Below are 27,727 nucleotides of genomic sequence, written 5' to 3' on the forward strand. Positions count from 1 at the left end.
GCAACATTTTTCCCATCTATTACCCAATTTTGGTGAGCTTGTGTTAATTGTAGCCTCAGTTTTCTGTTCTTAGCTGACAGGACTGACATCCAGTGTGGTATTCTGCTGCTGTAGCCTATGCTCATCTGCGTACTTGGTTTGAGTTACTGTTGTCTTCATCGTTCTTCATCATTCTGTTGCTCAGTTTGAACTTCAGCAGCTTCAAAATTTGATCAATTTTGAATTAAGAGACGTGCAGGGAGAAACCAGTTATTTTCTACGTTGTCTTCCTCAATGGAAAACACCAACGTTTAAGCACATTTTATCATCTTAAAGTTTTACATTTTAAATTTGTGCAGAACCAAAACATAAACCAAAACATTTTTGTATTTTTTGGGGGCAGCAGTTGTTTCCCAGTCACTTCAGTATGTGCTATTAAATAAAAACAAAAATTGTAGCCACCATAAGCAAGTTAATCACAAAAAAGTTACATTTTGTTGCATGAAATTAATATTCATTTGAAAAGTCTAACACTGATAATGAATTATTCACATTCTGTTGAAATATACATGAACAGCTGTATTGTTTTTGGTGATTTTTGAACAGTAGCCTTGTAAAATCGGGGCGGTACGCCCCCATATTTTTCCATAGCTGAATCAGCATGAATCTGTGAACACCCCTAAAATAATTTGTTCATTCTGCTGATAGAAAAGTTGGCAAACATGCATTTTCTTCTTTTCTTTTTTTTTACCAATGTACAGTACGAAGTCAAGCGTGTCAAAAATGTCCTCTTCAGGATTGCTGTCCATCGTTTTGCCAGCTAAGTATGAAAATTAAAGCGAATAAGCTGCGAGTCTGTTTATTTCTTAGCTTTATTCAGAGTGGAGATGTTCCTTAATACCCATCATTTCATGGATCTGTTTTTTTATCATGGAAATCAGTCTTTGCAAAAGAGTCCAGTGGATCCAGTTACACACAATGTCAGCGGAGTTCAAGCCCTGGAGGTTTGGGTTCTGCTTTCTGGCACCCTGAGCATGACCAGGGCACTTCAGGGAGGGTGAAGTGAGTAGACGGGGGGGATCCCTGTAGATGGTGGTTTCATCAGAGAACAAACGAGCCTTAAAAAACAAAACAAAACAAGTCCTCCTCTGGGAGGTAAAAGTTGATGCACTGTGGCTCACGAACAGATGCACGCACAACATCTGAAACAAGGGCCGGATCGATCGGACCACCCACAGCTCGTTCTTGGTTACTGGCTCATAGTCTCTGCAATCAGTAAACCAGTCACCTCTCATTCTGGCTCTAAGAAAACAGGCAGCTACATGGTGAAGAAAGGGAGGAAACGAAAAGGCTGCCGGCTTTTGTGGGATACTGAAAGTACCGTCAAAATATAAGAATTTAAAGAACTTCCTATAGATGCGGAAAACTAAAAAGACACTCACGATGTGCTCTCAGTAGCGCTTCTTTATATGTGAACTGTAATTTGGGATCACCTTTGTTTTGCTTCTTCCTTTATATTTACACAATTGACCTTATTTTGAAGATTATTAGTCCCCAAATCTGGGATTAATAAATTCAATCTTCCCTAGTTACAGCACCACACAGTCCACGTTGACTGACTGCGGGGTTTTTGGGCTGGCAGACATTTATTCTTGTTAGGGTAAAATGACAAATCGTGCAGGGAGATGGTGCGCAGACGGGTCAGATTTTTTAAACAGGAATTTTACATCTGAGTGATTTATACTCGAAATCTTTATAATCTCAGCGCTGTGGTCAAAAATGATATTGAGTTGTGACACACAGCTGGAACTGCTTTAAAGCAAAGAAATAGTCCAAAACCAAAATGACTTGCATGGCCAAATATTTGGGTATTTCATGAATAACTCTAATAGAAATCATTTTGGTATTTACCTTAAGACTATTTAAGACTTTGCTCTGATTTCTGAATGATGAGCACATTGTGGTGGATGAGTTTGTTGGCTGAAGCCCGGCCTCCTCTCAGCTGTGCATGTAGGTCCTGCAGGGCGAGTCTGGATGGAAGTCGTACTTGCTCAAACTGGAAGGGTAGTAGGTGGTGGCAAACATATTGCCTGAGGGCACCGGAGAGGGGAAATGGTTGCATGTCTCATCGTTGACATGAATGTTGTTCTTGTTCAGCATCTACAAAATGGCAAACCGTGTTTTATAAAAATCCTCACTTAAAAACCTTTAGAGTCTATCAACCATTTAGAAATGTATTTAAAGTAATTACAAGCCCACCTTGAACTCCATGGGGATGTACTTCTCATTCTTTGGCGTGGCGTTGCCCTGCTTGTTGTAAGTGAGGTGGTTTGGTGTGCTCGGGTGGATTACCGCTGACTCTGCCGATGGTCGGTTCAGGTGGTGACAGTATGTGAAGGCCAGAGCTGACAGGAGGGCTGCTGCAAAGAAACTGGCTAAGCCCACAGCTGCCAGCTGGAACAAGGTAAAGGCTGTACACAGGGAGGCGGGGAAGGAAGAGCACAGAAACAGAGCCATTGTTAAACCAGTGAGAAATGTAGCCTTGTAAGGGGATGGGTAATGATAGGCTGAGATGACAAACAATCGAGGACACTAAATAACACTGATGAAGTTTTAAGTGAAGTTTGCCTCAAAATGTTACAAATGCACACGATATGATCCGCAAGCATAAACTAAGTTTACGAATGTGTGCAATTTGTGTGTAACTATTTGTGTGCACAGCTTATTTGCGTCTGATCCAGACGCAAATAAGCTGTTTGACCACACAGGATCAAACAGCTGTGTATCATTTTCTCTTGCAAAAAAGCTTCCTTCCTTCCAAATTCGAGAACACATTGACCAGGATTATATTGATATTCAAAATATACAGAATTTATATTTCCTAGTTTTCCACTTCCACTTGAACGCAGCTTATATTTGTGGATCTGTGAAGAGCTGGCAGTGTGAAATTTCTCGTGCTCGTGGGTCATGTCGTATGCATTTGCAACACTTTTGAGGTAAAATTTTCACTGTAATAGAAAATAGTCTGTCTAGAAGGTGGTGTAAAAAATTTGAGCTTTTGTTAGAAGGGAAAGAAAGCGAGGAACTAAAAGCAACTCAAAGTTCATGTCACTACCTGAATGGGACCAATATCGATTCCACATTTTCGGCCAATCCCGTGCCACGCGGGGCCGAAGTCACAAACAAAAGTCAATATGGTACCAACTGTGTGGTACACATCAGGAGAAGAAGAAAGCCAATAACTTTTACAAGAATGGCTAGTTGTTGCTACATCCTCCAATTAAACCGAGGAGATACTGATTTGGTTTGGATGCAACGCTGGAAGAAAAGCAGGAAACCCTGCAGATATTTCATGCTGGGAATTGAAGAGCGCAGGAGGTGTGTATGTGTGTAAGCTGGGAACAATGTGTAATTATTTGGGGGAGAGTGAACAGAAAGACATCAGTTGTTTTCACTCACTTCCACAGCTCTGGTCCTCCTGACCGGGCAAAATGACTGCAGAGAAAGAGAAATGAAAAAAAAAAAAGCCATCAATGTAGAGAAGAAGAAAAAAGAAAATCACAGCAGCTCCGAGAGATCAAACAAGACAAAAGTAGTTAATTTCTCACAAAGCCTTCCCTGTTCTCGAGGTAGGCACGCTGCTGACATCTCCGCTAATTCATCTTTTTAATTTTCTCCAAATGCAGAGTGAACAAGTCAGCATTTAGCGTGCCTGATTAAACTTTTCATTCAAGTTAATTTTTCCAGCTTATATCTGCAACAGTCTGCAGCGGTCCTGTTTACATGTGCGATCATGCGCTTACCCGGCACCTCGTGAGGCTGGCACGGCCTAGACTGGGTGACGTTGCCCTGGCAGAGACTGACCTCAGCCTCTTGGTTCTCATCGCAGCGGCGGGTGCGATGCTGCAGGCCCTCGTCGTCACAGTCCCCCCACTCTGTCCATTCACCCCAACCTGCAAACACAGGAATCAGGGAAAACGACAAACGTCCAAATGAGAAACGGGAAAATAAATGAGCATTTTTCCAATCACCAACAAACTCAACCTCCTCTGCAAGGAGAGGAACTGTGTGGTAAGTCACCAAGAGTGCAGCCTGACGAGTTCTGGCCACAGTGCATCAGTGCAATGGTCATCATCATCAGTCAGCAACCTTGTGTGCCTCCCGGGATCGCTTTGTTTCGCGAACAAAAGCCTAAAATGGACGAGGAGTTGATTACACCGATTTGCCTCCCGTGTCTCTGCATTTTTTTTCTTCTTTTCAAAGTCCAAGGGAATAAAGATATACAAGAAGCTGCTCGCATCCAAATTCACGTCGATAGGGAAATTTGGAGCTATTTCATTAACTGTTTTTCCGTTCCTTCTCCGACCTTCAGACGACGCATGCTGGGAGAGGCTCCAACGGCCACATTGTTTTCCTTCTCATCACAAATATTGATTGGCCCGTGTGGGGGAGATTTCCCATCAGTGGCCAAAGAAGAAGCCGTTATTTAATCTAGATAGACTGAGAGAATCTAGAGAGTGTTTTTAATGGTGTAATAATTGTAATGAATTTTTAAAAATTTAGAAATTTGGATAAAGGGGTTGTTTGTAAGAAAGTTATAAGCTGACTTTTATCTTTAACTTCACAACATTAATGTTCAAATCAGATTAACTGCAGTCCTTTGTAGTGAATCCCCCCCCCCTAAGACACAGAAATTCATATTATAACTGCTGATAATATCTGTACCATAATTTACTCATCTTCACTTCAGTTAGAAAGCTTTTGTCTTCAAACCTAGACACAGACAAAATCTGCTAGTGATGTAATATGTTCAACTGATCCATCTGTGACCATTACACATCTTTGGTTTGTCTGAAACCTTCCATAGTGCGGCTTCACATATCCCTTCATACCCTCACAGGCGTGTATATTACAAAGGGCCTCTTCAGTATGCAGGCCTATGCAGATATCTCCTCCGTTGGCAGGGGGTGGGCTGCTGCATGTCCGAGTCCTCTGGTAGTGCCCGCCTCCACAGCTGGACGTGCACTGGGACCAGGCAGACCAGCAAGACCAGGCTCCATTCACTAGATTTAGAAGAAAACCCCATAATAATGTAACACAATGTAATGCAAGCTAATGATGGTATATAACAGTTTCATGTAGCTGTGACCTCAGTGCACAAGTGTTTTTAATTGGCATTTTTTTCCACTGGCCACCAGGGGGAGATTCATATAGTAGCAAAAAGTCTAACTGTGCAGAGGTCTATTGCGGAGGGCCATGAGTACCAAAACGAATTAAATAAATATATCATTAAATAATAAATCAAATGTGCCATTAATAAATTAAAATTGGAAAAAAAGAATTATTAAATTCAATTAAATGAATGAATATTCAATTATTTATATACTGAATTAATGATTTAATGATTGATTATTTAATGAAACACAACAATAAATGAGACATACAACATACATTCATCTTGTAAACGATCGTCCCCACTAGAATAAAGACAGACAGGAAATTAATGTATGCATGCTTTAGGATGTGGGTACCTAATGATTGTTAGCCGCTAACACGTGAGCATGCAGTGACCACAGTTCTGCAGTCAGATCCACCACCCAATCAACATCAGCTCTAGGCTTAATGCTTAATGGGACCTCAGTGTCCAGCTGGTAATGTCACTGTGGTTGTGTCCACCATTTATATACAGTCTGTGAGGTACAGTGCACTAGAAGCTCTCTGTTACCTGGACACGGTTGAGTGTTGCAGTCCTGATACTCCACCGGCGATCCCACACAGGCGCTGGGGTTGATCCTCCCTTCTATCGTCAAGCAGCTGCGTTTCCGAGTTCGGAAGCCTCTGGAGCACTGCTGGGAACAGCTGGACCACGTTTCCCAGGATCCCCATCGGGCACCTTGTGGCTGGGATGAAGTTCGGACACTTGTCTTCATTAAGTCTTCAACCAAAGCTGGCAACAAATATAAAACACATTTTGTTCTCTATCTTAGAATCCAAACAAGGGAAACAAATTACACTAAAAAAATATACAAGTCGATCACAACATCTGCCACAATCTGCTGAACGAGTCAGAAATTTTCTCTGAATTCAAATCGGAGACACGCTATTGTATGGTTTTATTGCTAAGCTCAGCAGCCAGCCTGTTATGAAACAACAATTAGCGAGGTACAATGCAGGCACAAAATGAGCTAGATTTCCCTGTACGCTGACACACACATACAGTTGGTATACCCACAATTGCAAATTATTTACATATGAATCAGAAGCGCTTCCTGAGGCTTTTAAATGAGGCCACCAGAAACATTTCATTAAGATTTTCTTTTCTGAGGATGACAACTTGAGAGCAGTCACACAAGCTGCGAAAAACAATGACATTTCCCACTTCCTCAGCTTTACTTATTTTGGAGTAAATACCCAAAGGGTGATACAATCCAGATTCTATGAGGGAGAAGAGAAAAAAAACAAAAGCTTAGATGACTCTGAGGGATGAAGGAAGAGGACATCTGCTTCCCCACAACAGTTCAATGATGTTTAATCAATCTGCTGACTGATGTCCACAGACAGGAAACCAGCTGTGTTTAGCGTGGCATACTGGGAGATATGCCACCAGCAGTGCTGATAAAAGCTCAGACAGATACAGCTCTAGGCAGATAGCGTGTGTACGACTACTGTATGGAGTCGAAAAACTTCACAAAAATGATTCAAACCTTAAAAAATTTACCCCCGCTTACCCTCCCTGTGGAATCCAGGTACACCTGCATTCTAGCAGGTAATCACAGCAACAGCTGTGTTTGCACATTTACAATCAAGCACATCTGCTGTGACTTACAAACAGAAAATATGGCAACATTTCTAGTTTCCCTAAGTTGTTAAACTCGCTTTTCCACATCTCCCAGCTTATTTCCAGTACTCACAGTCAGTCTGGCAAGCTCCAGACCCGTCGTTGGGGCAGAAACGGGTCTCCACCTTCTTCCTGCCCAGCTGGAGCTGCTGGGGGTCCGGCAGAAGTGCCCGGCATGTGTACCTGAATCTCTGCTCCTGCCGTGACCCGTCTTGGCTTACATTGACGGGCATCCACTGGGTCCAGGGGGTGTTACGACGAACTTCAGGGCAAGCCTCCAGGTTACAGGCTTTGTACTCCTGCAGAACAGGATGGAAACAGCTCATCAACTTTAGAGCTAATGAAAAGGCAAATCCCAGCAGGCTACAGCTACTGCTGTCTATCCTATCACAGCTACATCTCCCAAATGATTGCAGAGAGAGCCTGCTGCCTTATTATATCCTGCCAAACAACACAAACATTACAGTTTTCCTGGGAGAGGGCTCAATCATGCAGCAACTTACTGTATTTAATAGGACATAAACTTGAGCTTTATTGAATGCAATGAAGAACAAAACCCTTTTTAGATGTGAGTTTTCCCCAGGTACAGACATTAAAGTTTAATGCAGAAGGACTTCCAGCCCTTTAATTGGGTAGTGCTCGGAAAGTTTTTCTCTACAACAGCTAACTTTGACTTTTTTTTTTTGCCCTCAAAAAAGTAAGTATAAATATTGTTAGTAAGTATAAATAAATAATTCTGACAATACAAAATGAAAAAAAATGTAGAAGCTTTCTAGAAATAGAATAGCAGAGCAGATAGACTGGGTTGGCTCAGATTTCCCAAGTGTTTCCAAAAAATGGCAGGGCTTCAGAGTTCAAATGTATACCTAATAAAGTGGCCTATGATGTGGACAGATAGACAGATGTTTTCCCCCAAGTCTAGCAGACTGAGACTGAGCAGAAAGAGCGGGGACTGTGTGTACCTGCTGTACAATCTGAGGTACTTGTGGGGAAAACAAACGTCCTTAATCTTGTTGTGTAATAAAAACAGACAAGTAGGTCACTCATGTCTGCAAATCAACTCGGATATTATTTTGCCTACTCTCTTCTCTTCACATATAGAGCAAAAATACCGTAGCACATCCAGGACAGCTGTTTCCGTTCTCACAGCTTCTCGTCCTGGAGTGGACCCCCCCACCACAGTCAGCACTGCAGTGAGCCCAGGGTCCCCACGCAGTCCACACTATGGGAAGTGGGCATGGCTTTTTCTCATTGCACAGCCTGGAAATACAAAGAGGAATGCACACTCACTCACACACAGAGCTTTGTAATGCAGTAATCGGGCCTGATCGCTAAATTCTGAAGTAACCTCCTCACCTCTCCTCCCGTCCCTGGCCGACACAGACTCTACCGCCGTGGCGAGGTGCGGGGTTATTGCAGGAGCGCTGCCTCACCTCAAACCCAATGCCGCAGCTGCTGCTACACTGGCCCCACGATGACCAGGGAGTCCAGCCGCCATTCCTGAGAAAGAGAACATAAGAAGGGATGTGACTGAGCCTGATGTTTTAAAACGAATGTGTTTTTTAAGCAAACTGTCTCCTTTTATGAGTGTATTAGTTGTTAGAATATAGTTGAACATAAAGGACTATTTTTAGATTTACTTACATAACAGTGCATTTTTTCAAAGATTGATTTCAAAGGATTAGTATGGGAATAATGGATGTCTGCATGAAAAGAAATATACCTGGAGCAGTTTGCCACCTGGATCGTCGGGCCCTTGCATTCAATCCCTCCACATCTGGCCACCGGTCCATTGCAAAAGCGCGACCGACACAAACAGCTGCTGATGGAGCCATCACCATCATCGTGGTTACAAGGCTGCCAAGGCTTCCACGGACCAAAACCACCATCCTGAGTCAGGTTCCTCACCTCCAGAGAGGATTAGAGAATCACATATGATAATTAGCATGCTATATTAGGCTAGTGATAATGAGTTTTTGTTTTTTATTATCAAACAGGGAACTTGTGATGAAATTCTTATTACCGTAGAAGTGAGACAGGAAAGATCTATACAACAGACAAACCCAGTGTCTTACAGGGCATTCAGTGATGTTCTGCGTCCACTGGTTCATGTTGGAGCTCTCCTCGATGGTGGTGCACCGCTTCTGTTTATGATCCCAGCCACAGTAAGGGTCCCGGGCCTCCATGCAGGAGCTAACAGGTATTTAGATAGACTATCAGTGTCTGTAGATGCCTTTCTTTAGCAGTTTGCAGATTTTTAAGCTGACACAAAGTCGGACAATCTACTGATTGTTGTGTTTCTGCTCATAAAAGATCTCCTGTTGTGTTTTGAGTGAGAAAGCTGTCAACTATTCCAGCAGTGTACTCATTGTCAACAAAATTCATAAAAGCCTGCTTGATATGTCTGCTCTGAGTCTTGCAGAACTGTACCCTGACAGTCCAAAATGTGTCTCTTTGTAGGGAAGATAAATAGGGCTCTTAACAGAATCATCTTTGTCAGCATTTGTTCGCAGGCCCTTAAGACTTGGACACCCGCGTGTGTTTCTTAGTAGATTTGCCCACTCATCACCAGCACCAGAAAATCAATATATGTGCAGGCTCACACAGACTAAAGGCTACAATTTTTCATTTTTCTTATGCTAAATATTTATACTCGGTCATATTTATGGTTCTTATGTTCATTAATCTGTAGGTATATTTGTTTCTATTTGGTATAAAGACTAAAAGCATTGTAGAAAATCTTGGACCAAACCGTTCAGTTGGGTAGCTGGAGCAGCGCTCTAATGGGATCTTCACCAATCTGTCATTGAGGCCCACAAACAGTGATCTGTCATTGTGGAGAATTTGCAGACTCTTTATTGGCCCCACTTTCCCTTCGGGCAGGATCCTGAGCTCCTCCAGGTAGCAGTCATGCAGGCTTTTATTGGTTGTGGAGAGAGCCTTCAGAATGGTGCCATATTCTTTTAAGATAATAGTAATAAGAGCAAGCTCCAGGATAGCAGATAAAAAAACGGTTCGAGTGATTATTTTCTAATTTTTAATTAGAACATGTCTCACCCGTGCCGATGTACATGACGTGGTAGAGAGAGTGTCGGCCCTGCACGATATCCACCACCAGCTTAGAGAAACGTAGGTTGTCCTGGGTGAGCAGGGGGTTGACGGTTACTGGCTGGACCACGTCATTCATGAGGAAGAGCCGCTGGGCGTCCTGGAGGCTGCGCTCTGTCAGGTTTCCCCCATTGGCGCCCTCCTCTAACGTGCCACACTGAGCAGTCAAGAAGGAGGCAGCAGAAGGGCGTTTAGTGAAAGGGAAGCTTCTCATATTGTGTCTGTGAAGGTTCTTAGTCCTCCAGGTCATCGTAGTCTAAGGAGCTTGGAAAGAAGCCCGTTTTCACACCTTGGCTCATGTGATTAGGTAGAGGATCATTAGGGGGTCCTTTTGTCCCTCTTGGGGGGAAACTCCCACAGGGTTTAATCTGGGACTCTCCACCATTTGACCCTAGAACTGAAGAAGCTTCTCGGATGAGAGGTGAAACGTCTTCAAGCAACTTGAAGTCCAGACGCTTTTCTTTCCAAGCTCCTTAGACTTCTTATACTGTGTTATTATAGACAGTCTGCATAATTCATAATCCAGAAAAGTCTTATTTGTAATATACTGGCCAATTATGCAGTCTCTTAGTTCTTCGTCTAGCTGAAACATGCATTTAAACACACGTCTCTTAAGATTCTCCACCTCAAAAGCCCATTTTCTTCTGATGCTGCTCCTCATTCAGTGTTTGTGCACTGCACCTCCACATAAGGCAGGGGTGTTAAACATAAGGCCTTAATCTTTACTGGCCCAGTAAAGATTAAAATTTGGCCCACTGGAAGGCGCTAGAAAATGTGGAGGAGAGATATTTGGTACTTTTAACTGTATTTTCACAAGTTTTATATCTTTTTCAACTGATAAAGACCTCCCCTGCAGCTATGCATGCTACACCAAAGTAATGAAGTTATAAACAATTAAATGACAGAAAAGTTCCTGGTTTTTACAGTGTCCACAGTAAAAAAAAAAAGAAAAAGGGTAAAGTCCGATGATGGATATCTTATTATCGTTAGGCATGTAAATAGTTTTGTGCATGCTAGCTTAATGGCAATCTTACAGGCAACAAATGCTTCATGAAAAAATTGTTAAGCTTTTTTGTTTTATATTTAAGGACAAAATTTCAGGCAAGATCATTACTGTTGCTAAAGGACTGTTAGCGACAGTGTTAATTTATATTAAATAAATGCAAGGTTAAAATTGCACATAGCAAAACACAAGCTTATATACAGACATTATACAACAGGAAATGTGACTACAGTTTCCCTGTAGCTCAAACTGAACAGCACTTTGCAGATGCATTGGGAAATTTGCCAAGCATTTATTTTGGGGACATGTATTTGTTGGAGCTGAGCAAAACTTCTCTGCTGCACTGCATTTAGATATCTGCAATCAGCACAGAGTGATGAAGTGGATGTCAATCTTTTGAAAATTTCTTTACAAGCCTTCGTGGAATTGCTGGGCAACTGTGGCAAGATAAAGCTGTTTGCTTTAGTGTCCTCACCAACCTCATGTTCTCAGAGAAAAATACATATGTATGAAGAGGTCTGAATTCTTTGTCATTGTCCATGTTTTGAAATGAGTTACCTGAAAGTTGGGTATAGGGTTTGGAGTGGCCAGCCAAGCAGTGCGCGGGTTCTCCTGGTATCGAAATGGGCCATTGAAGGCTTGGGTGATGGCGCTCAGATTAAAAGCACAGACAGCAGAAGCTGATATGCTGTTTCTAGAGAAGCACAGGAAATTACAATGCTCAGGTCTTAGCTAATGAATGTGAAGGAAAGCAAACATTCTTGAGCACATCTCTACAGAAAAGCACATATTTCTATTTTAACAGTAAAATACAAACATAACCTTTTAGTTGCCTCAGTTGAAACTACTCTATGGAATAAACATTAGTGTGTAGTCTTAAAGCAAGCCCCAATGGCACAGCTGATATGCGAGAGGACACATTTGCCAAAATAAATTACCTTTCATACAAACATGATAAGAGATATTAATAGTTAGTACTTTTGGTCAAAGTTTTATTAAAAAGCCTCAAAATGCTGTCTAGGTATATTAGCCAGAAAAAGACTAATGTACACAATATCACTGTAACTTACCAAACCAAGTGTTTTTTACTTGGCTTTAAATAAGGCAATGTACAAGTGCCAAAATAATCCAGTTCCTTTAATGGCCAATGTGTTAACATTTACGACTTTAAAGAAGAAAAAAGCACATTTCTAGCACAGTATAATAACCTGTCTTGGTTTTTATAGACAATGACAAAGTACATGGCAGCTGTCCAGGAACAAATGCTTTAAAGCTATGTGTAATTAAGGTTGTGTAGACCTGGAGTGACCTGTAGGTGCACAGACAACTGTAGCTGCTAGCTATAGTCTCACCTCAGCTAATTCATGCCCATATTTTCCACCAATTTTGTGAAATTATGTGACAGACAGTATTGCCTTCTGGGTAGTTCATTGTACTAACAGGCTGTCTAACTCTTTTGAGTCAATTCTATGCATTATTGATTGTATTTAGGACAAATTGGCTAATGACTACTGTTGCAAAAGGACTATTAGCGACAGTGTTAATTTATATTAAATAAATGCAAGTTTAAAATTGAACATAGCAAAACACATGCTTATATACAGACACTGACAGTGTGTCAGTGTGGCAGCATGTGTGTCAGTGGAACACAATTTGCTAACCTAGCTAGCTTTCAATAGCTAGCTTAGCACTCCATCCTTGTGTCTATATTTAGCCACGTTAAGCAAGCTGGTAACAGCAAAAACACAAAATTTGTTGGTGAGGCTACAGTGAGTGCATCTTTCTTTCATATCCTCCTGAGAACAGAGGAAAGTTTCTTTCATTGTAACTTTTTTGTGATGTCCTGCCTATTTGGAGCTGAAAGAGGCCACCCAAACACACTTTTGAAAACAACAGGACTTATTAGGGTAGCTCAAATAAGTCAAAATATATTGACCAAAAACAAACGTCCATTAAAGAGGACATAAATGAACAGACTGGTTCTCAGGAGGATATACTCTATGACACAGTGACCCAGTGTTTTGAGTTTTAGTTCATTTTGATGTTTATATGTTTAAGCTCATTAGGTTTCCTATGTTCATTTGCTTATCAGTTCCCCCTTGTGTTTTCAACCCCTGTGAAGTCTCCCTTGCCCTTCATGTGTTTCATGTCTGTGAGTCTCATATTGTCATGTCTGCATTATGTTTCCTGTTTTATTTTGAAGGGGTCCGGTGTTCCTATGTTCAATGTTTTTAGTTTTACTCTCCTCTTGTGACGTTGTTATGTTCATGTGTGTCAGCTGTTTCTCCATGTGTTTCCATTTCCCTCATTATCCTCCTGTGTGTATTTAGTCGGTGTGTTCTGGTCATTCTTTGTCAGGTCGTCTGTTGGCCACGCCATGTTTCCAAGTTTCATGTCTAGGTTTTTCTTGTTGTTTGTTTAGTTCTCCCAGTTTAGGGTAATGTTAGTTTTACTTCAGTCTGCCTTGCCCTTTGTTTGTTCCTTTTTTACCAGCCATATTAAACGGCTTGCTTTTTGTTAACATTCAAGTGTTGTTCCCTGTTCCTTGGAGTCTGCATTTTGGGTCCTTCTTGTCAATTCATACAGTCTGCCCTCGCCAGACTGTGACATAAAGTCTATGAAATGACATTATTAACAAACAGAACTCACACATTAGTGGTAAAAATGCCATAAATCAGATCTTGCTCAGGTAAGTAGAAGGTGCTCTGGAGCTCGTTGTAGTAAAAGGGGATTTCTCCTGAGCGTGAGCAGTTGAGGCGAGCCTTCATGAAGGTGGTCCAGGTGTCCTCCAATAGAAAGCGTCCACCCATATCATTCTTACAGACCCGAGCCACTCGAGAGAACACCATTTTCCCACAGTCATTTTCCACCGCAGTTTCCCTCAAGAAGAAGTACGCAAAACGACCAATCTCATAAACAGACACAAAATGAGGCTCTAGAAGAATAGAAGAGGCAGAGACACAGGTCAGCGTGATGGACCAACGAAAGAGTGATGAAAAGGACAAACTTTGTGGTGCTTTGTTAACCGTTGAGCCATTTAGAGTTGTACTGGGCGGTGCGCAGGGGCGGCATGTTGCCCAGGCTCCTGTAGATCACTGGGTCACGTCCAGAGAAATCAATCACTGTGGCAGCATACAGCTCGCCCTTTTCTGTGATCATGGCAGTGGAGTTGTGACGCGGGTCGTAGGGACATCGGGCAACACCGTTCACAGTGTCTAACACCTGGCTGAGGTTAGAAATCTGACGAAAAGAAGGGAAAACTGAACTAAGCATTTCCTGCTATTTTAGTGGGTTGACAAGCGATTTGTTCTTTCTGTTTTTATCGCTTTATTCACATTATTTCAAAACTTTTAATGAATTTCAAAACTTTTAATAATGTAATCTTCAGTTTCTATCATTTCCCAAATGCACAAAGCTGCTGAAGACATCTGAGGATCACAAAGGCACCAAAACTATTTATAATTACTAAATATAATTACAAAATATATAGAGAAAAGATAAATTAGCTAATCAAAGTGACTAGAAGAAAATGACTTTTATTGTCAGATTTCTTGATTTTATCCTTTTTAAATTCCATGTCCTTTTTCCATTTTACATTGAGCTCTAGCAACTTATAATTGCCTTTCTTTTAATTACCCCAAAAGGATTTTAGACTATAAAATATGTATTTTCTTGTCATATAGTTTCATTAATTCTACTTAAGTGCAAAAACTGCCATTTTACTAACCTGTCTGGTTATGCAGACCGGGGTAAAAGCATTGGTCCCACATGTGAAGAGCGTCCTTCCGCTTATCAGCAAAACCCGTACATAGTTTTGGCATTCACCCTGCAGACAAATACGCCAGAACTCAGTTTTGTCATCAAAATGTCCAATATAATATAATCATATAATAACATAATCCAGTCTAACGTAATATGTTTCTGAATACACAGACAAATATCTGTATTTCAGTCACAGCACAATACCTCAGATTTGCCTTTGCTCTGACATGAGCGCTTTGTGTCTTCATCGGATGCCCATTCTGTTGCCTGAGGAGAAATGTTCAATTGTAGAATGTTTTTTTTTTATATTGGACCTTTTATATTTAATAAGAGATACTGTTAAAATGTTTAAAAATAAAATGTCTTTGACAGTAGTTCATTTTTGTGTAGTCTTAACCTTACCTGTATGAGGGAGGTATTATTCAAACTCAGTCTGAAGAGGAAATTTCTGTAAAAGATATTTTATTTTAGAGCTAAAACAACAGACTGCTCACAGTAGCAGTGTACAGCATATAAATGTTATCCTCTAGTATCTCCCAACTTCTGTCCAGACACAGTTTGATCAAAACACATTTGTGCCGCCTGGGCAAAATAACTGTATAGCTTGTGTTGCTGGATTTTTTTCTTCTTCCTTTTGGGTCTTTTTACTCCATTTAAGAGCTGTCTTTACCCTTTAGTGCTGTCTTTGGGCTTTCGGGACTTTGTGTTTTAATTTAAAAAAATAAATGTTGTGTGTATTTCCCGTGTTTATGTCCAGAAATATCATCATGTAAGAATTGGGGGCTTGTCCAGGATATGAACGCTGGCACGCTTCTATGATGACACATCATGTATCCACTTTACACCACTGTATGCTAGTAACATGCTGTATGATTACTGTTTGAGTAATGCATGCTATTTGGTACCTTGCTCCTACAACAAGCTGGTTTCGTCTCAGGTCCAAAGCAAGTTGGGAGAAGTCCTTTGCACCTGGATGTGAGAACTCAGACACCCAAGACCTCAGTGCTGGATGCACAAATAATCAAATGATAAGGAGTGAGGGGAAAAAAATAAGAAGAAAGAGTATAAAAGTAAGTGAAAGGAAAAGCAGGAGATGATAACATGAAATATGAGAGACAAGAGAAGAAGATGAAAAAGATCCATTATCCAGTGTTTGCCTTTTGCCAACTTTACAACTCATCTTTAATCGTAGGGCCTAAGACCAGAAAGGAGGCTTTTAAACAGACTGAAAGTACTGATTTATTTTCCAAAATTATAGGGTAGGAAATAAAGATCTGGAAGTCTCCCAATTTTCATATTATATTACTTGTTCTAATTAATTAGCAATCTCTTGAAATAATTTATCTTGAATTCAACAACATAAATTTACCATTACATAAGACTGTTCAATGTCAAAGTAATAAGATAAGTAAGGTATATCTGTCAGGTCTTTACTTTTTTCTCTCAACTTGTGCAGTTGTCTCAGATTTTTTTAAGGACACATTGCATACCATACTGAGATATTACAGACCTTTACATTGTAGCTCTTTGGGACACACCTACAATTTTATGTCTTTCTATTAAACAAATGGGAACAAATTATTTGTTTTGTAACGGGTTGCTAGTCGCAAAGTGCCTAAAGATACACAAAGAACCAATTAAAATTTTGATCTTTCCTAAGTTGTCCATTGTGTGTAGACCCAACACTGGTTCATCGCTTGAGTAAGGTGCCTTTTTTGCCAGGTCAAGTACAAGGACTGGGCTAAAAACATGTGAAAAAGACAACATCCAATCCTGAAGAAACATTGCTCAAAACCAATTTAAAAGATAAGTATGTCTGCCTCCCTTTAAGCAAAATATAAAGAAATGAGGGGTGGCTTAAGACTTTTCCATCTTATCAAGAACTTTGTTTTGAAAGTTTCTTTATAACTTTAGTCTATCATGGTTGATATTACATGCCCTTAATTGAAAACCACCACCTGAGCAGTATGACAGCCAATCAGAACTGAACGGTAAATAAAGTTGCTTTAGCTGTTTTACATGAGCTTCGGGGAGGGCGAACAAACCACATACAAATGAATGCTTCCCGCAATGTTTCAGAGCAAATTACTGCTGCCTCTCAGGACTAAATGCCTGTTCCTCTCATTTGATAGCCAGCTTGTGGGAAAAAAAATGTATCAACAACAAAAGCAGCACGGTTTGCCAGGCAAACACTTTGAGCTGAATGTAAACTGACATCCAGTCAAAATAATGACATCAAAGGCCCTTTCACAGTCATTAGACAGCTGAAGAAGAGCATTTAATGAGGCCATGCTGCAGACACAACATCAACACCTTTATTAATTTCACATAAATCTTTACATTCAATTTTTTTGCAGAAATTGCCAAGCACAGTTTCAACTTTCAACGTGTCTTTTGTAAGCCTCGATGCATGAGATAAACACAATTCCAACAAATCCTTATGAATGCAAATTAATTCCAACTAAGAGTTCATAGTGCTGCCAGATTTCACAACCTTATATTAAAGTCACGCTTCACACTTTGTATTGGTTAATCTCAATTAATGTCACATAAAACAACAAATTGAAAGGTTATGAGCACCAGCGTGTCAAGATGCTTATTAGAAACTGAACTATCATTCTTGTCTGGTCTCAGTTCTGCTTTGAATAGCTCTGAAAGAGGGCAACAAAACAACATGAATACAAACCATCACTTGAACAGCAGTGATTTTCGGAGAGCTATTGAATCCAAATTGCTTTTGTGCACTTCCCTGTGTACATAATGAGCTGCTGCAAAGCGGACAAGGGCAGGCAGTCTAAGTCTCTCATTCAAAATACCAATCTGACAGCTGACAAGGAGAAGCGACTTGTTTCTTGGACTTTCTCTTTTAAGAAGAAATTAGTTAACTACAGGGAATCAGAAATCGACACTCATTCTTGCAACAAAAGAGCCAATTAACTAAGAGCGTCTAGTTTCATTTCAGATTGCAGAACTGTCTACACTTTGCATTATGTAAGTTGCCGTCTGCTGCTTGTAAACTTCTTTGCATTTTAGCAATTTTATTTAACAAAATGAGCACAGGAAAGAAAATAAGATTACAGCAATGATCATTGTTATTACTGGACCTGGATCCTATATTAGGGATACCTTGCTGATGTCAGGTCAGACCTGCTCTTGGCACCAGAAGAACTTGAATTCTTAATGGCATAAATTGAACAAGATGCTGGAAACGTTCCTCGCAGATTTTGGATGTGATAGAGTCACGCAGTTGCTAGATTTGAAGTCAGTGTCAGATGATATGAGCTTTATCCTGCTGGGAGCAGCCATCAGACGATGGGTCTACTGTGGTTATACAAGGACAGACATGGTGAGCAGCAAGACTCAGGTAGGCTGCGGAGTTTAAACAATCGACTGGTATTAAGTGTGCCACACCATTATACCACCACCAGTCTGACCCATTGTTAACTTTGGTGATAATTGTAACCTCAGTTTCCTGTTCTTAGCTGACTGCCCAGTGTGGTCTTCTGCTGCTGCAGCAGAGCTGAGTGCTTCCAAGGGTGCAAAGATGCTGTTCTGCATACCTATTTGGGAAAATCCAGCAGATCAGCAGTTTCTGAAATAATCATCTTTCTCAATCATCTTTCTTCCCAATTCAGATGCTTGGTTTCTTTGGTCCGTTTCTTCAGATTTACTGTGTATTTCCTGTGTATTCTGTGCTTCCTTGTCTGCTCTTGTGTCATTTCCTGCTTTATTTTATTGTTTGTTGTTTTCTTGTGTTCTATTTACCTCTTGTCTTTGTCTTTTTCCACCACTACAATGCCCTGATTGCTTCCAGCTGTTATCGTTTTACCTTGCTATACATGGTGGCTTTTTGTGTCTCCCTTTGTCAGTTGTTCCTTTTTGGTTTCTTTAATGATTTTTACAATTTCTATATCAGTTAAAACTCACCTTTTGCTTGTTATATCATCTTCATTCTGTGTCCTGTGTTTTTCTCTTCTTTTCAGACGGAAACATAACTTGTCCAGGATAAAAATAATTATTATTTATTATTGCTGTTCCTTGTCTATTTCCATTTCCAGTGGCATTTAACAAACATAATTTCTCAAAAGCTGTAGACTGTTGTGGGTTTTATGGTTGGTTACAATATGGCTGTGAGAGCAATAGAACAAGCCGTGCAACAGCGTTTAGACAGCAGTGATTAGAGCAACAAAAGTAGATGAAATGACATTCTAAACGTTTAAAGCTTTTATGGATTTGGACAAGACTTTTGTGCAAGCACCCAGGTTGCTGTGCTGATAAATTTTCATGAGAGCATTTTTTGAATGCAAACTAATCAATCGCTGTTGCTGTGGTGGTTATAGCTGAATATACAAACCCAACGAAAATCAGTTTTTAAAGAGCGGCGAATGAAATGTTGAGAGATGGCATTGATTTAAAGTTGGTGGATAAGTGAAGATTGTTATACAATTATGCAATCGTTATTTAACTTTACAAAGGACCATAAAATGTTTGTGACCCAACCAAAGCTCCTTCACAAAGATACCATGTACGTTCTTATTCAGTGAAGCACTGGAGTAAAGCACTGTTTAGCAGCCATGGTTTGACATGAGAGTATGATCAAAATGTAGGGTGATAAAATCAGAAGGGGCAGACATATACAGTTTTTTTATACTTTAATTTAAATCGAAAATGTATATCTTATGTAGCCTTTTGCATACAGTTGGTCCTCATACAACCCTTAATCCAAAGCCTTTACGTCACTTATTCAAGCAAAAGATGCATTTTGATTACCATTTTACAATAAGGCTACCACACTGCTCGCTCACAACAACCTGCTTAAAGAGCCTGAATTTGAGAACTGTAGACAGTCTAGGAAACGCATGCATGTCTACAAGTTTGCCTAATTGTCAACATCAGCATGACAACCCGATCGTTGTGTGACAAGGTTAAGATCTCTGATCTTGATGTTGGGTACGTGGACTAACCGGCTGCATGTGAAAATCATCACTTTGAAAGTGGGCTCAAAGAAACACGGCCTTTGTGTGCGTGACTCTTTTAAATTCGCCGACTTTCTCATATATTTGTGTGTGTACTCTTACATAAAAAAAACAACACAAATTATGTTGTTTGAAAACAGAAATTGTCTTGTGGAAAATAAATACGTTGTCCTCTTTTCACAATGGGTAAATGTGCAAGCAACACAGTCTCTTATTTCAGCTAAAAAAGTGTCTCCCTTCAGCATGAACTTTGGTGCTAGGTTGGAGCCTTTGTTCAGTTTGGCATGTGCACATAAGTTGCTACGATGGGGTGGGCCTAAACTAAAGTGATTAAAATGTACAAAGTTCCTGATCTTGCAAGCGTGCCTTCATTTTTGAGCCCTAACTTCATTCGTGGCCCTCCTCCCCACTCTATCAGTGGTGTGTTTCTTTGCTCACCTTGGTAGGAAACAACAGGATGTTCCTTTCTGCTGCAGTCGGCAGGCTTGATGTGAGGCTCCTCTGACAGACACATGGATAAACAGATGACCAGCACAAGGCCACAGGGGGAGAGGGCCCATACCCCCCACCCTGATGTTACCATAGTTACAACCACATCCAGTCTTCTATCAGGTCCTCAGGAATCACCTGTCGGAGCAGAAGTGATATCTGTCAATCAACCAGACAGTAATGGCAGGGAGAGTAAACCAATCAGCCTTGTGACAAATAAATATCCTTATATTTTTTGGCATTTAGATAATCACTCTAGAAAACTCAATACATCAGTGCTGGACTCTAAAAATCCATATCCACTCAGTAATAGCTCACACTTGCACACACTCTCTTCTCTCCGTCCTCCTGCCCATTCATCTAAATTAATTTTGCCAGTCGACCGGCCCCGCTGTCCCTCCTCACTTTCAGTCTGTCTGCTTTTGGTGTCCATCGCCTCAGTGTCAGCAGGACTCGGTCATGGCTAATTCACCTCAAAAGGCCAGAGCCGCCAATCTTCACTAACGCCAGCTCTCAAACTTTGGGTGCCTCTTTCTGACTGAGGGGATCCATTCAGAGATGAGCCCCGGGCACAGAGCCAAACAGGAGGGTGTGCCACATGAAGGGTCGAATTCATTTTATATGAATCAGAATCTGCTCAAAGGTGATGATCTGATGGTGACTTTAGGCACAAAGATCAAAGGCTCTTTTATGTAGTTTACAAATTTCCATCCAGCTGCGTCAGACAAGTATCAGACTTTTGCTTTCTCACGTGCAGCACACAGAGGGAGGCAGCGTTCAAGATACTCTGTTTGGTAGAGTAAATGCAGCCACATACTAGCTGTAGCATACATACTGACGCTGGCAAGTTAGTTACAGGCTAACGTCTAATCCAAATGTGTTGGGTCTTTGTGTTTTCACGCACACTTCTGTGGGGCTACATTTTCTCATTTATTTAGAAATTCACAGACTGGAAACAGAGCAGGACAGGACAGAGTGACACCCACCAATAAAGGATGTTACTATCACTTTTCATTGGCTGCATGCATTCACCAAGATATTTAAAGTTTGCTAAATTAAAAAAAATGTGGATGCAAACAAGGATAAAGACCTTTAAATGTTTTTGCATGTGAAATGACTCTATGTATGAGCTCTGAAATGGAAAAAAATGTCTTTTGAATCATCTAATAAATTTCTGTTTTAAGCTCCACTCCTGTACTGGCCAGTGAACCATTCAGATGTGAGCAAGCGTTTAAGTAGCTGAAGACTAACTACAGGAGACACCTTCACCATGAGAGCACGTGAAATGCCTGAATCTAGCTACACTGTCGCCTGAGGGTTAGGCGGGACTAGAGCACAAATTTGACTCTGAAAATGTCTGAGCTGAGTGATAAATGAGTTTATGGAAAAGGCCATAATGTTCCAACTATGTATTGAAAACTTGAACATCCTCAACACTACAGGGCAGCATATTTCTTGCCCATTCACAGCGGCGTCTTTTTCTTTAACCCTTAAACCAGTTTCAGTGCAGCTGCTACGCACTACAAAGAATGGAGGCGGTGAATGTCTGCCTGTCTACTGCTCACTGGGAGGACTGAATACGTGTGGAGGCAGAGGTTTTTCAGCCTGCTGGGTCTTACATTGCTGCTTAATGAAGCGACAGGAGCAGAGCCTCCACCGCTGGCCTCGCCTTTGTTACGGGGCCACGGTCCTCTCACCGCGCAAAGGCTGGCCAGTGAGAGGCCTAATGTTCTGGGATTTGTCTATTCAGCCCAACGAGGGGGAGCGACAGTGGACGTCAGTCAGATTCTTCGGGGGCAGTAGGAAATGTGTGGACGCAGGCTCTCCCTTGGTGATTAGCGTTAGTTAAAGACAAAGAGCGCATATTCATCATCCTCTGTCTACATGACAAAGTGTGCTAGGACCTCTTTATGGTTTGGTTAAGTTTAGTCAAGTAACACACAAACTCTTTAGACACACTGTGAGCCCAACTATCTGCACTGATGTTTTTCTTGAATGTTTTTAACTGTGCATTAACAAAAGCATTGTGCTCCCTTCTTTGCTTCTGAGAGAAGGTAGTCACCTCTAATATGACCATGAAAGTTCACTTGTCGCCAACGCTATTTCTAAGTACTGCCTCCCAAAGCTGTATGGCTGTGCCTTTATACTTGTCCTTTTCACACATCTTACCCTGTAACAGGGAAATTTGATAAGTTCTTTCCAGAAATACCCTGAAGGTTTTACAGTAAGCTGGTATCCACAACAAAACTTTTAGTACTGTGTAGAATATAAGCTTTACAGTATGATGCTGTCAGCTGGTTGACTTTCATTAGTCTTATTTGAGTATTGCAATCTCCAACATCATTGCTGTGTGTCCAACCGTCTTTGTGAACTATAACAACACATTGCTAATGAAACTTATATTCCTTGCACTGCCAGGTTACAGACTGTTGCTGCACCAACATTTTGACAGCTACAAAAGGTGGCCATACCAAATATTGACTGTACAGATTCCTTCTGTGTCTTATATACTGTAAATGTATACTGTAATATTTAGTAAATCAGGGCACCTCTTCCCCAATTTTCCTGAAAAATATAAAGGAATGAGTAGAAATGAGGGGTGGCTAAAGGCTTTTATTCAATACTGTATCTAAACAAACAAAAAATACTTTTTTTCCTGAAATGTTTCAACATAAGTCATATGAATTTAATATAATCTGAAAAAAAAGGTAGGGCAGATTGCTGCCCCTCCCTGAGCCTGGTTCTGCAGGAGGTTTCCTGTTTAAATGGTAGTTTTCCTTCCCACTGTCGCCAAGTGCTTGCTCATAGGGGGTGCTCTGACTGTTGGTGTTTTTTCTGTATTGTTTCAGGGTCTTTACCTTATAAATATAAAGCGCCTTAAGGAGACTGTTGTGATTTGGCAGTATATAAAAAACATTGGATTAGCTGAATTTAATTGAAATCTGAAGTAAGCAAATGACCGCATCAGTACAGAGGACATATGTTACACATAAAATAAGTAGATGGTCGTGTGATGCTTCTAAATGTGGCTTGAGTGATTCGATGTAATATTATGGACCCGACAGTGGCAGACGGACCTGAGCTACAGTCTTTGAATTTGTTATAGAAAGTTGGAAATAAATTGCTTCAAAAATAAAATCAGAGAGCTGTTTTCCCAGAGACGGAGCGTGTCTGAACATTCATTCACTCGTGTAGCTGGCTGCGATAGAAAAACACCTTAAAGAAATAACAACTTGTGATGGGATTAGAAAGACAGAGTCTGCAATTCATGTGACTGGTCCGTGTTTGGACTGTGTGGGGAAAAAAAATCACCCGGGAACACAAAGTGAACATGTGACCACCACACTGGAGCAACACGGCCAAGATTTTAAGGCAGGGCCATGTCAGTAAATAAAGCTGAGGACTGGGCCGCCCTGTATCAACACAGCTAAGCATGACAGGTGTATACTCAAACCCCTGCTGCCTGCCAATTTGTCTCTCCTACTTCACTGGTGCCTCTCCATGTGATTCCTCTGCAACAGCGAAAGCTGATTCAAACATCTTGCAGACAAAACTACACACTACAAATCTAAGATGCTTGTGCGTCTGCTGAAACATGAAGATAACTTCATGTTCCTGCAGCAACTCCAAAACCTCACACAAAGACATTAAACTGTAACCTCTACTCAAATTTTGCAGCAGTATTTAAGGCTGAATATTTTTTCTGTATGCTTTTCATTTTATTGGGATGCCTTTTAAACATAGATGTTTTGGTAGATTAGATTTGCTCTGGAATTGTTTCACAATTGCAAACTACTGTATTGATTGTTCTGCAGCTTGTTGAGGCAAGACTGAATGAAATTGCATCTGTTAAATATTTAAAGGAGATACACAGCAATGCAATTAAGCATTTACTGTGTTATCACGTGAGCATCTATATGGATCCAAACAAGCGGTTAAGGATTGTGCTCGTTACTAGCAAATGTGACTTTGAAAGTAACTTCTCCTGACCAAAGTAGTCACTACAAGTGGCCTCAGAGTCATTAGCAGCACTAGCCTGGGAGACGGGTCTGTTGTCCATCACGTCCTGCGATGTAAACCAACCCTGCAAACAGAATCAGCTCATGGCTACCTTCCACTTTCACATCTGTGCCCATATATAGACTCTTTATCTGCCATTGTAATTTACTTTGACATTTATTGCCGCACTTGAGTTGTAGAAGTTTCTTAAGCTAAAAAAAAAAAAACAGCTTTACTTGGCAAAAAAGGTTAAACTAATTCCCCTTACACATTCACACCAAATGGCACTCAGAGTCAATACAGAGCTTAAATGTGCTTGAACTTTTCCTGCAGTACAGATAGTTTGATTCTTATATTAAAATCTATCATGATATATGCAGGCCACTTTAATCGGTATATCTTGGTTGGAGCCACACTCTTACCACTGTTGGTTCCAGAACAAACTTAATTCTTCACGGCACAGATTCAACAAGGTGCTGGAAACACTCCATATTAACACAGCAGCATCACACAGGTGCTGCTTATTTGTTGGCTGCACGTCCATGATGGGAATCCCCCATTCTACCACATCCAAAAGGTGCTCTACTGGATTGAGAGCTGGTGTGTGTCAGGAGTATGAAGGCCATTGATGTGCAGTGAACTCATTGTCATGTTCAACAGGTGATTTGAGCTTTTGAGGTGCTTCCAGCCATCAGAAGATGGGTACCCTGTGGTCATAAAGTGATGATCAGCAACAATACTCAAACAGGTTGTGGTGGATAAACAGTGCTCGGTTAGAGTGTGCCCATGCACCATTACAGCACTGATAGAAGGATGGATCCATGCTTTCGTTTGTTTGAGTCTACCGTCCAAATGTCAAAGCAGACCAAGCAACATTTTTCCAATCTTCTGTTGTCCAATTCTGGTGAGACCGTGCAAACTGTAGCCTCAGTTTCCTTTTCTTCTGCTGTAGTCTAGATGAGTACCGCAACATTAACAGACAGATACACAACAAAAATCAAATGTCTGGCACAGCAGAAGACCAAGAGCTTGTCCCTCAGAGCAAATCATCACACGTTTGGAAATACTTTGGATTTAGGGCAAGTGATGTTAACTAATAATAAGTTACAGCGTCTGCACGATAATTTATTACAACTGCTTGAAAACGCACCACAAACTGCAGGATTATTAACGCATGAAGGACAAGAGAAACAACGCAATATTTGCAAAAGTGAATCATCCGCCGTGCACTCAGGCGTCCATAAAAGCGAGCCTGTATGCGTGTCTGCATATCCGTCCAGCACACAAAGACCTATTGAAATCATCGAGGCAATCGCATGCTTTTTGGCCAAAGATATGTGTCCACTAAACATGGTGAGTAATGAAGGATCATCGTGGACAAAAGATGTTTTCCCCTCATGCAATTAATTTTCTAAATTGGCAAAACCGACATTGTACACAAACTATCATAATGGTTTGGAAAAAAAATGGAGTGGAAGACTTTATATTTTGCTTCTAGGATGCACTCAATCATCAGTGCAGGTCAAGTAAAAATGGGATTTTGTGAAGGTGTTTTAACTAACTGACTAACCAAGAAGTGCAGCACAATGTAAAAATGAAAGTAGTGCCTTGCTGATTTAATTTCATGTTAAGTTTTAGTAAAGTTAATTGTATTTACATAATTTTGGTATTGTACATCAGCAGGATCGTAGAGGAACATGAATGTGAAAGCAGTGTTTACATAACAGTACAATTAAAACATTTCTGTCATTAAAATGAAAGGATAAATAACTAAACTTAACTGTAATCTTAATATCAATCAGAATAATAGTGATAATCACAATCGCGCAGCTCTAGGTTATTTGAGTTACTGTTGCTTTCCTTTCAGGTTAAAGCAGTCTGGCTACTCTCCTCTGACCTCTGACATCAGCAAGGCATTTTCACCCAGAGACCTCCCACTCATACTCAGAATGACCATGCCATGTTCAGAGTGAAAAATGTTGGAAATAAATTCCTTCTAAATGTGAAGGAGGCTAAATTTCAGACTTTGACTATGCTTTTTTTTTAAGTTTTCCTACTGATAAAGACACCCCTCCCCCCAATTAAGTAAAGTAATTTAACATCAAAGTGTTGTGTTGACAGATTTCTTTCATTTACTGCAACAGGTACTTGCATAAATGCAACCTGTAAGCCATGAGAAGGGGGGGGGATCAACAACTTTGCAGAAGTGACCCACACAGGGCATTATTACAAACCTTCAAAAAGAGGCTGTGTCATGTCTTCAGAAGCCAGACAGTTTGTTTTCTTTCGTTGTTGGTTGTTTGAACATGTAAAAATGATCCATCGACTCCTTAGAAAAGTCAGGAAAAGTATAAAAAAAAAAGCTTTTTCCCCCCCTGTTCTCCTTCCCCTTACACGCTACAGCTACACAAGTAGAAGCCGCTGACGTTTCTCCCCTGGTTTAACATTTAAGTGGAAATGTGTGTAGTGACACACTGACAAGTGTTTGGACAGAGCAGCAGTGCCTCTGCAGCACTTTGTCACAGTTGTACAAACTTCACACAGCAGAGGCCTTTGTCAAATCCTCCATTTTTCTTTCTGGACTCTTTCCCTGCTGCTTTTTTTTTTCCTTCAAGTTTGTGAGATTTCTTGACAACAACTTTTTTTCTGTCTCTGAGTGTCAACTACTTCTGCTGATGCCAGAGTGATTCACAGTGATGTTCATGCAAAATTTAAGAAACATGGAACTTCCCCCCGCCTCTATTTGAGGAACCATGCAAGCTCACTTTGACTTTTTCCTCTTAGAAGAACTAAACAAGCATATCCCAGAGAACTTAGGAGGACTCTGATAGAGGCCAAAGAGATGGCCCCTTTATGGAGTGTGGTCCGAGGGCTTGAGTTGACTCTAAGTAAAAAAAAAAGGCATGGATGAACCTCTTTTGTGAGCCATGTGACCGGCAGGTTATTAAGCTTTAATACGTCAGCTCGGCAACTGTGAAGGGGCCGTTTCCTTTTCTGTCAGCATGAGTAACCTCTTCCCTCATTTCTTGCAAAACAGCTATTATAGGTAATTATCCATGTCGTGATCTGCCTACAAAAAGACGCACTACAGAAGACCTTGAAACTGCTTTTTAGCACTTCCGCCACACCAGCTACAAACCGAGCACCCGACAACACTGGGTGCGCGTGTTAAGTGTGCTTCATTAAAATCCAGACATGTCCTCTTCACGGAGGAACTCTATGACAGCGAAATTAATAACGAGTAATTATTTCTTCATTCAGAAGCCCTATAATTTGTTCCTGCGTGGCATCAAAAATAAAAGGAGGGAGTCCAGCATCTGACCCTTGTATATCAGCCTCTTGTCTAAACTCTCTCCACCCGAGTTTTTGGACAGCGTCCAACTATCATGAAAAGACAGAGTGAACACCAACCCCCCACCCCACTACACCCCACTACAAAAAAAACTGGATTCCAAACTCCAAATTCCTCCTTGAGTAAAAAAAGGAAGAAAAGACAACATCAAAACAACACTGAATCAAATTGCTAAAATTCTCTTTCTGACCGCAGCTCCTGCTCGCCCTCACCTATAAGGA

The 27,727-nt window shown here is 40.9% G+C and overlaps 1 protein-coding gene across 11 annotated transcripts in view; it reads right to left on the reverse strand.

Moving 5' to 3' along the window:
• Positions 1-418: 418 nt before the first annotated feature.
• LOC146642665 (semaphorin-5B-like) overlaps positions 419-27,727 on the reverse strand; it is a 43,225-nt gene continuing 15,916 nt past the window's right edge. For 6 of the 11 annotated variants that reach the window (XM_085398302.1, XM_085398305.1, XM_085398307.1 and 3 more), the window contains 21 exons: positions 20,105-20,293; positions 15,596-15,695; positions 15,093-15,138; positions 14,895-14,957; positions 14,656-14,754; positions 13,955-14,168; positions 13,578-13,863; positions 11,487-11,622; positions 9,875-10,082; positions 9,570-9,777; positions 8,893-9,010; positions 8,541-8,725; positions 8,174-8,317; positions 7,930-8,077; positions 6,891-7,116; positions 5,705-5,926; positions 4,872-5,042; positions 3,783-3,932; positions 3,439-3,474; positions 2,239-2,450; positions 419-2,139 (listed from right to left, as the gene is read on the reverse strand). In XM_085398302.1, coding sequence (XP_085254428.1) covers positions 1,978-2,139; positions 2,239-2,450; positions 3,439-3,474; positions 3,783-3,932; positions 4,872-5,042; positions 5,705-5,926; positions 6,891-7,116; positions 7,930-8,077; positions 8,174-8,317; positions 8,541-8,725; positions 8,893-9,010; positions 9,570-9,777; positions 9,875-10,082; positions 11,487-11,622; positions 13,578-13,863; positions 13,955-14,168; positions 14,656-14,754; positions 14,895-14,957; positions 15,093-15,138; positions 15,596-15,695; positions 20,105-20,249 — 3,279 coding nt within the window. In that variant the 5' untranslated portion in view covers positions 20,250-20,293 and the 3' untranslated portion in view covers positions 419-1,977. The remainder of the gene's footprint in view (positions 2,140-2,238; positions 2,451-3,438; positions 3,475-3,782; positions 3,933-4,871; positions 5,043-5,704; positions 5,927-6,890; positions 7,117-7,929; positions 8,078-8,173; positions 8,318-8,540; positions 8,726-8,892; positions 9,011-9,569; positions 9,778-9,874; positions 10,083-11,486; positions 11,623-13,577; positions 13,864-13,954; positions 14,169-14,655; positions 14,755-14,894; positions 14,958-15,092; positions 15,139-15,595; positions 15,696-20,104; positions 20,294-27,727) is intronic. The other 5 variants (XM_085398310.1, XM_085398311.1, XM_085398312.1 and 2 more) reach the window with 2 other exon arrangements.

Source organism: Rhamphochromis longiceps, linkage group LG23, assembly GCF_057381845.1.
Source record: "Rhamphochromis longiceps isolate RC_006_pf linkage group LG23, R_longiceps_female_GT1.1, whole genome shotgun sequence".
Classification (NCBI taxonomy): Eukaryota; Metazoa; Chordata; class Actinopteri; order Cichliformes; family Cichlidae; genus Rhamphochromis; species Rhamphochromis longiceps.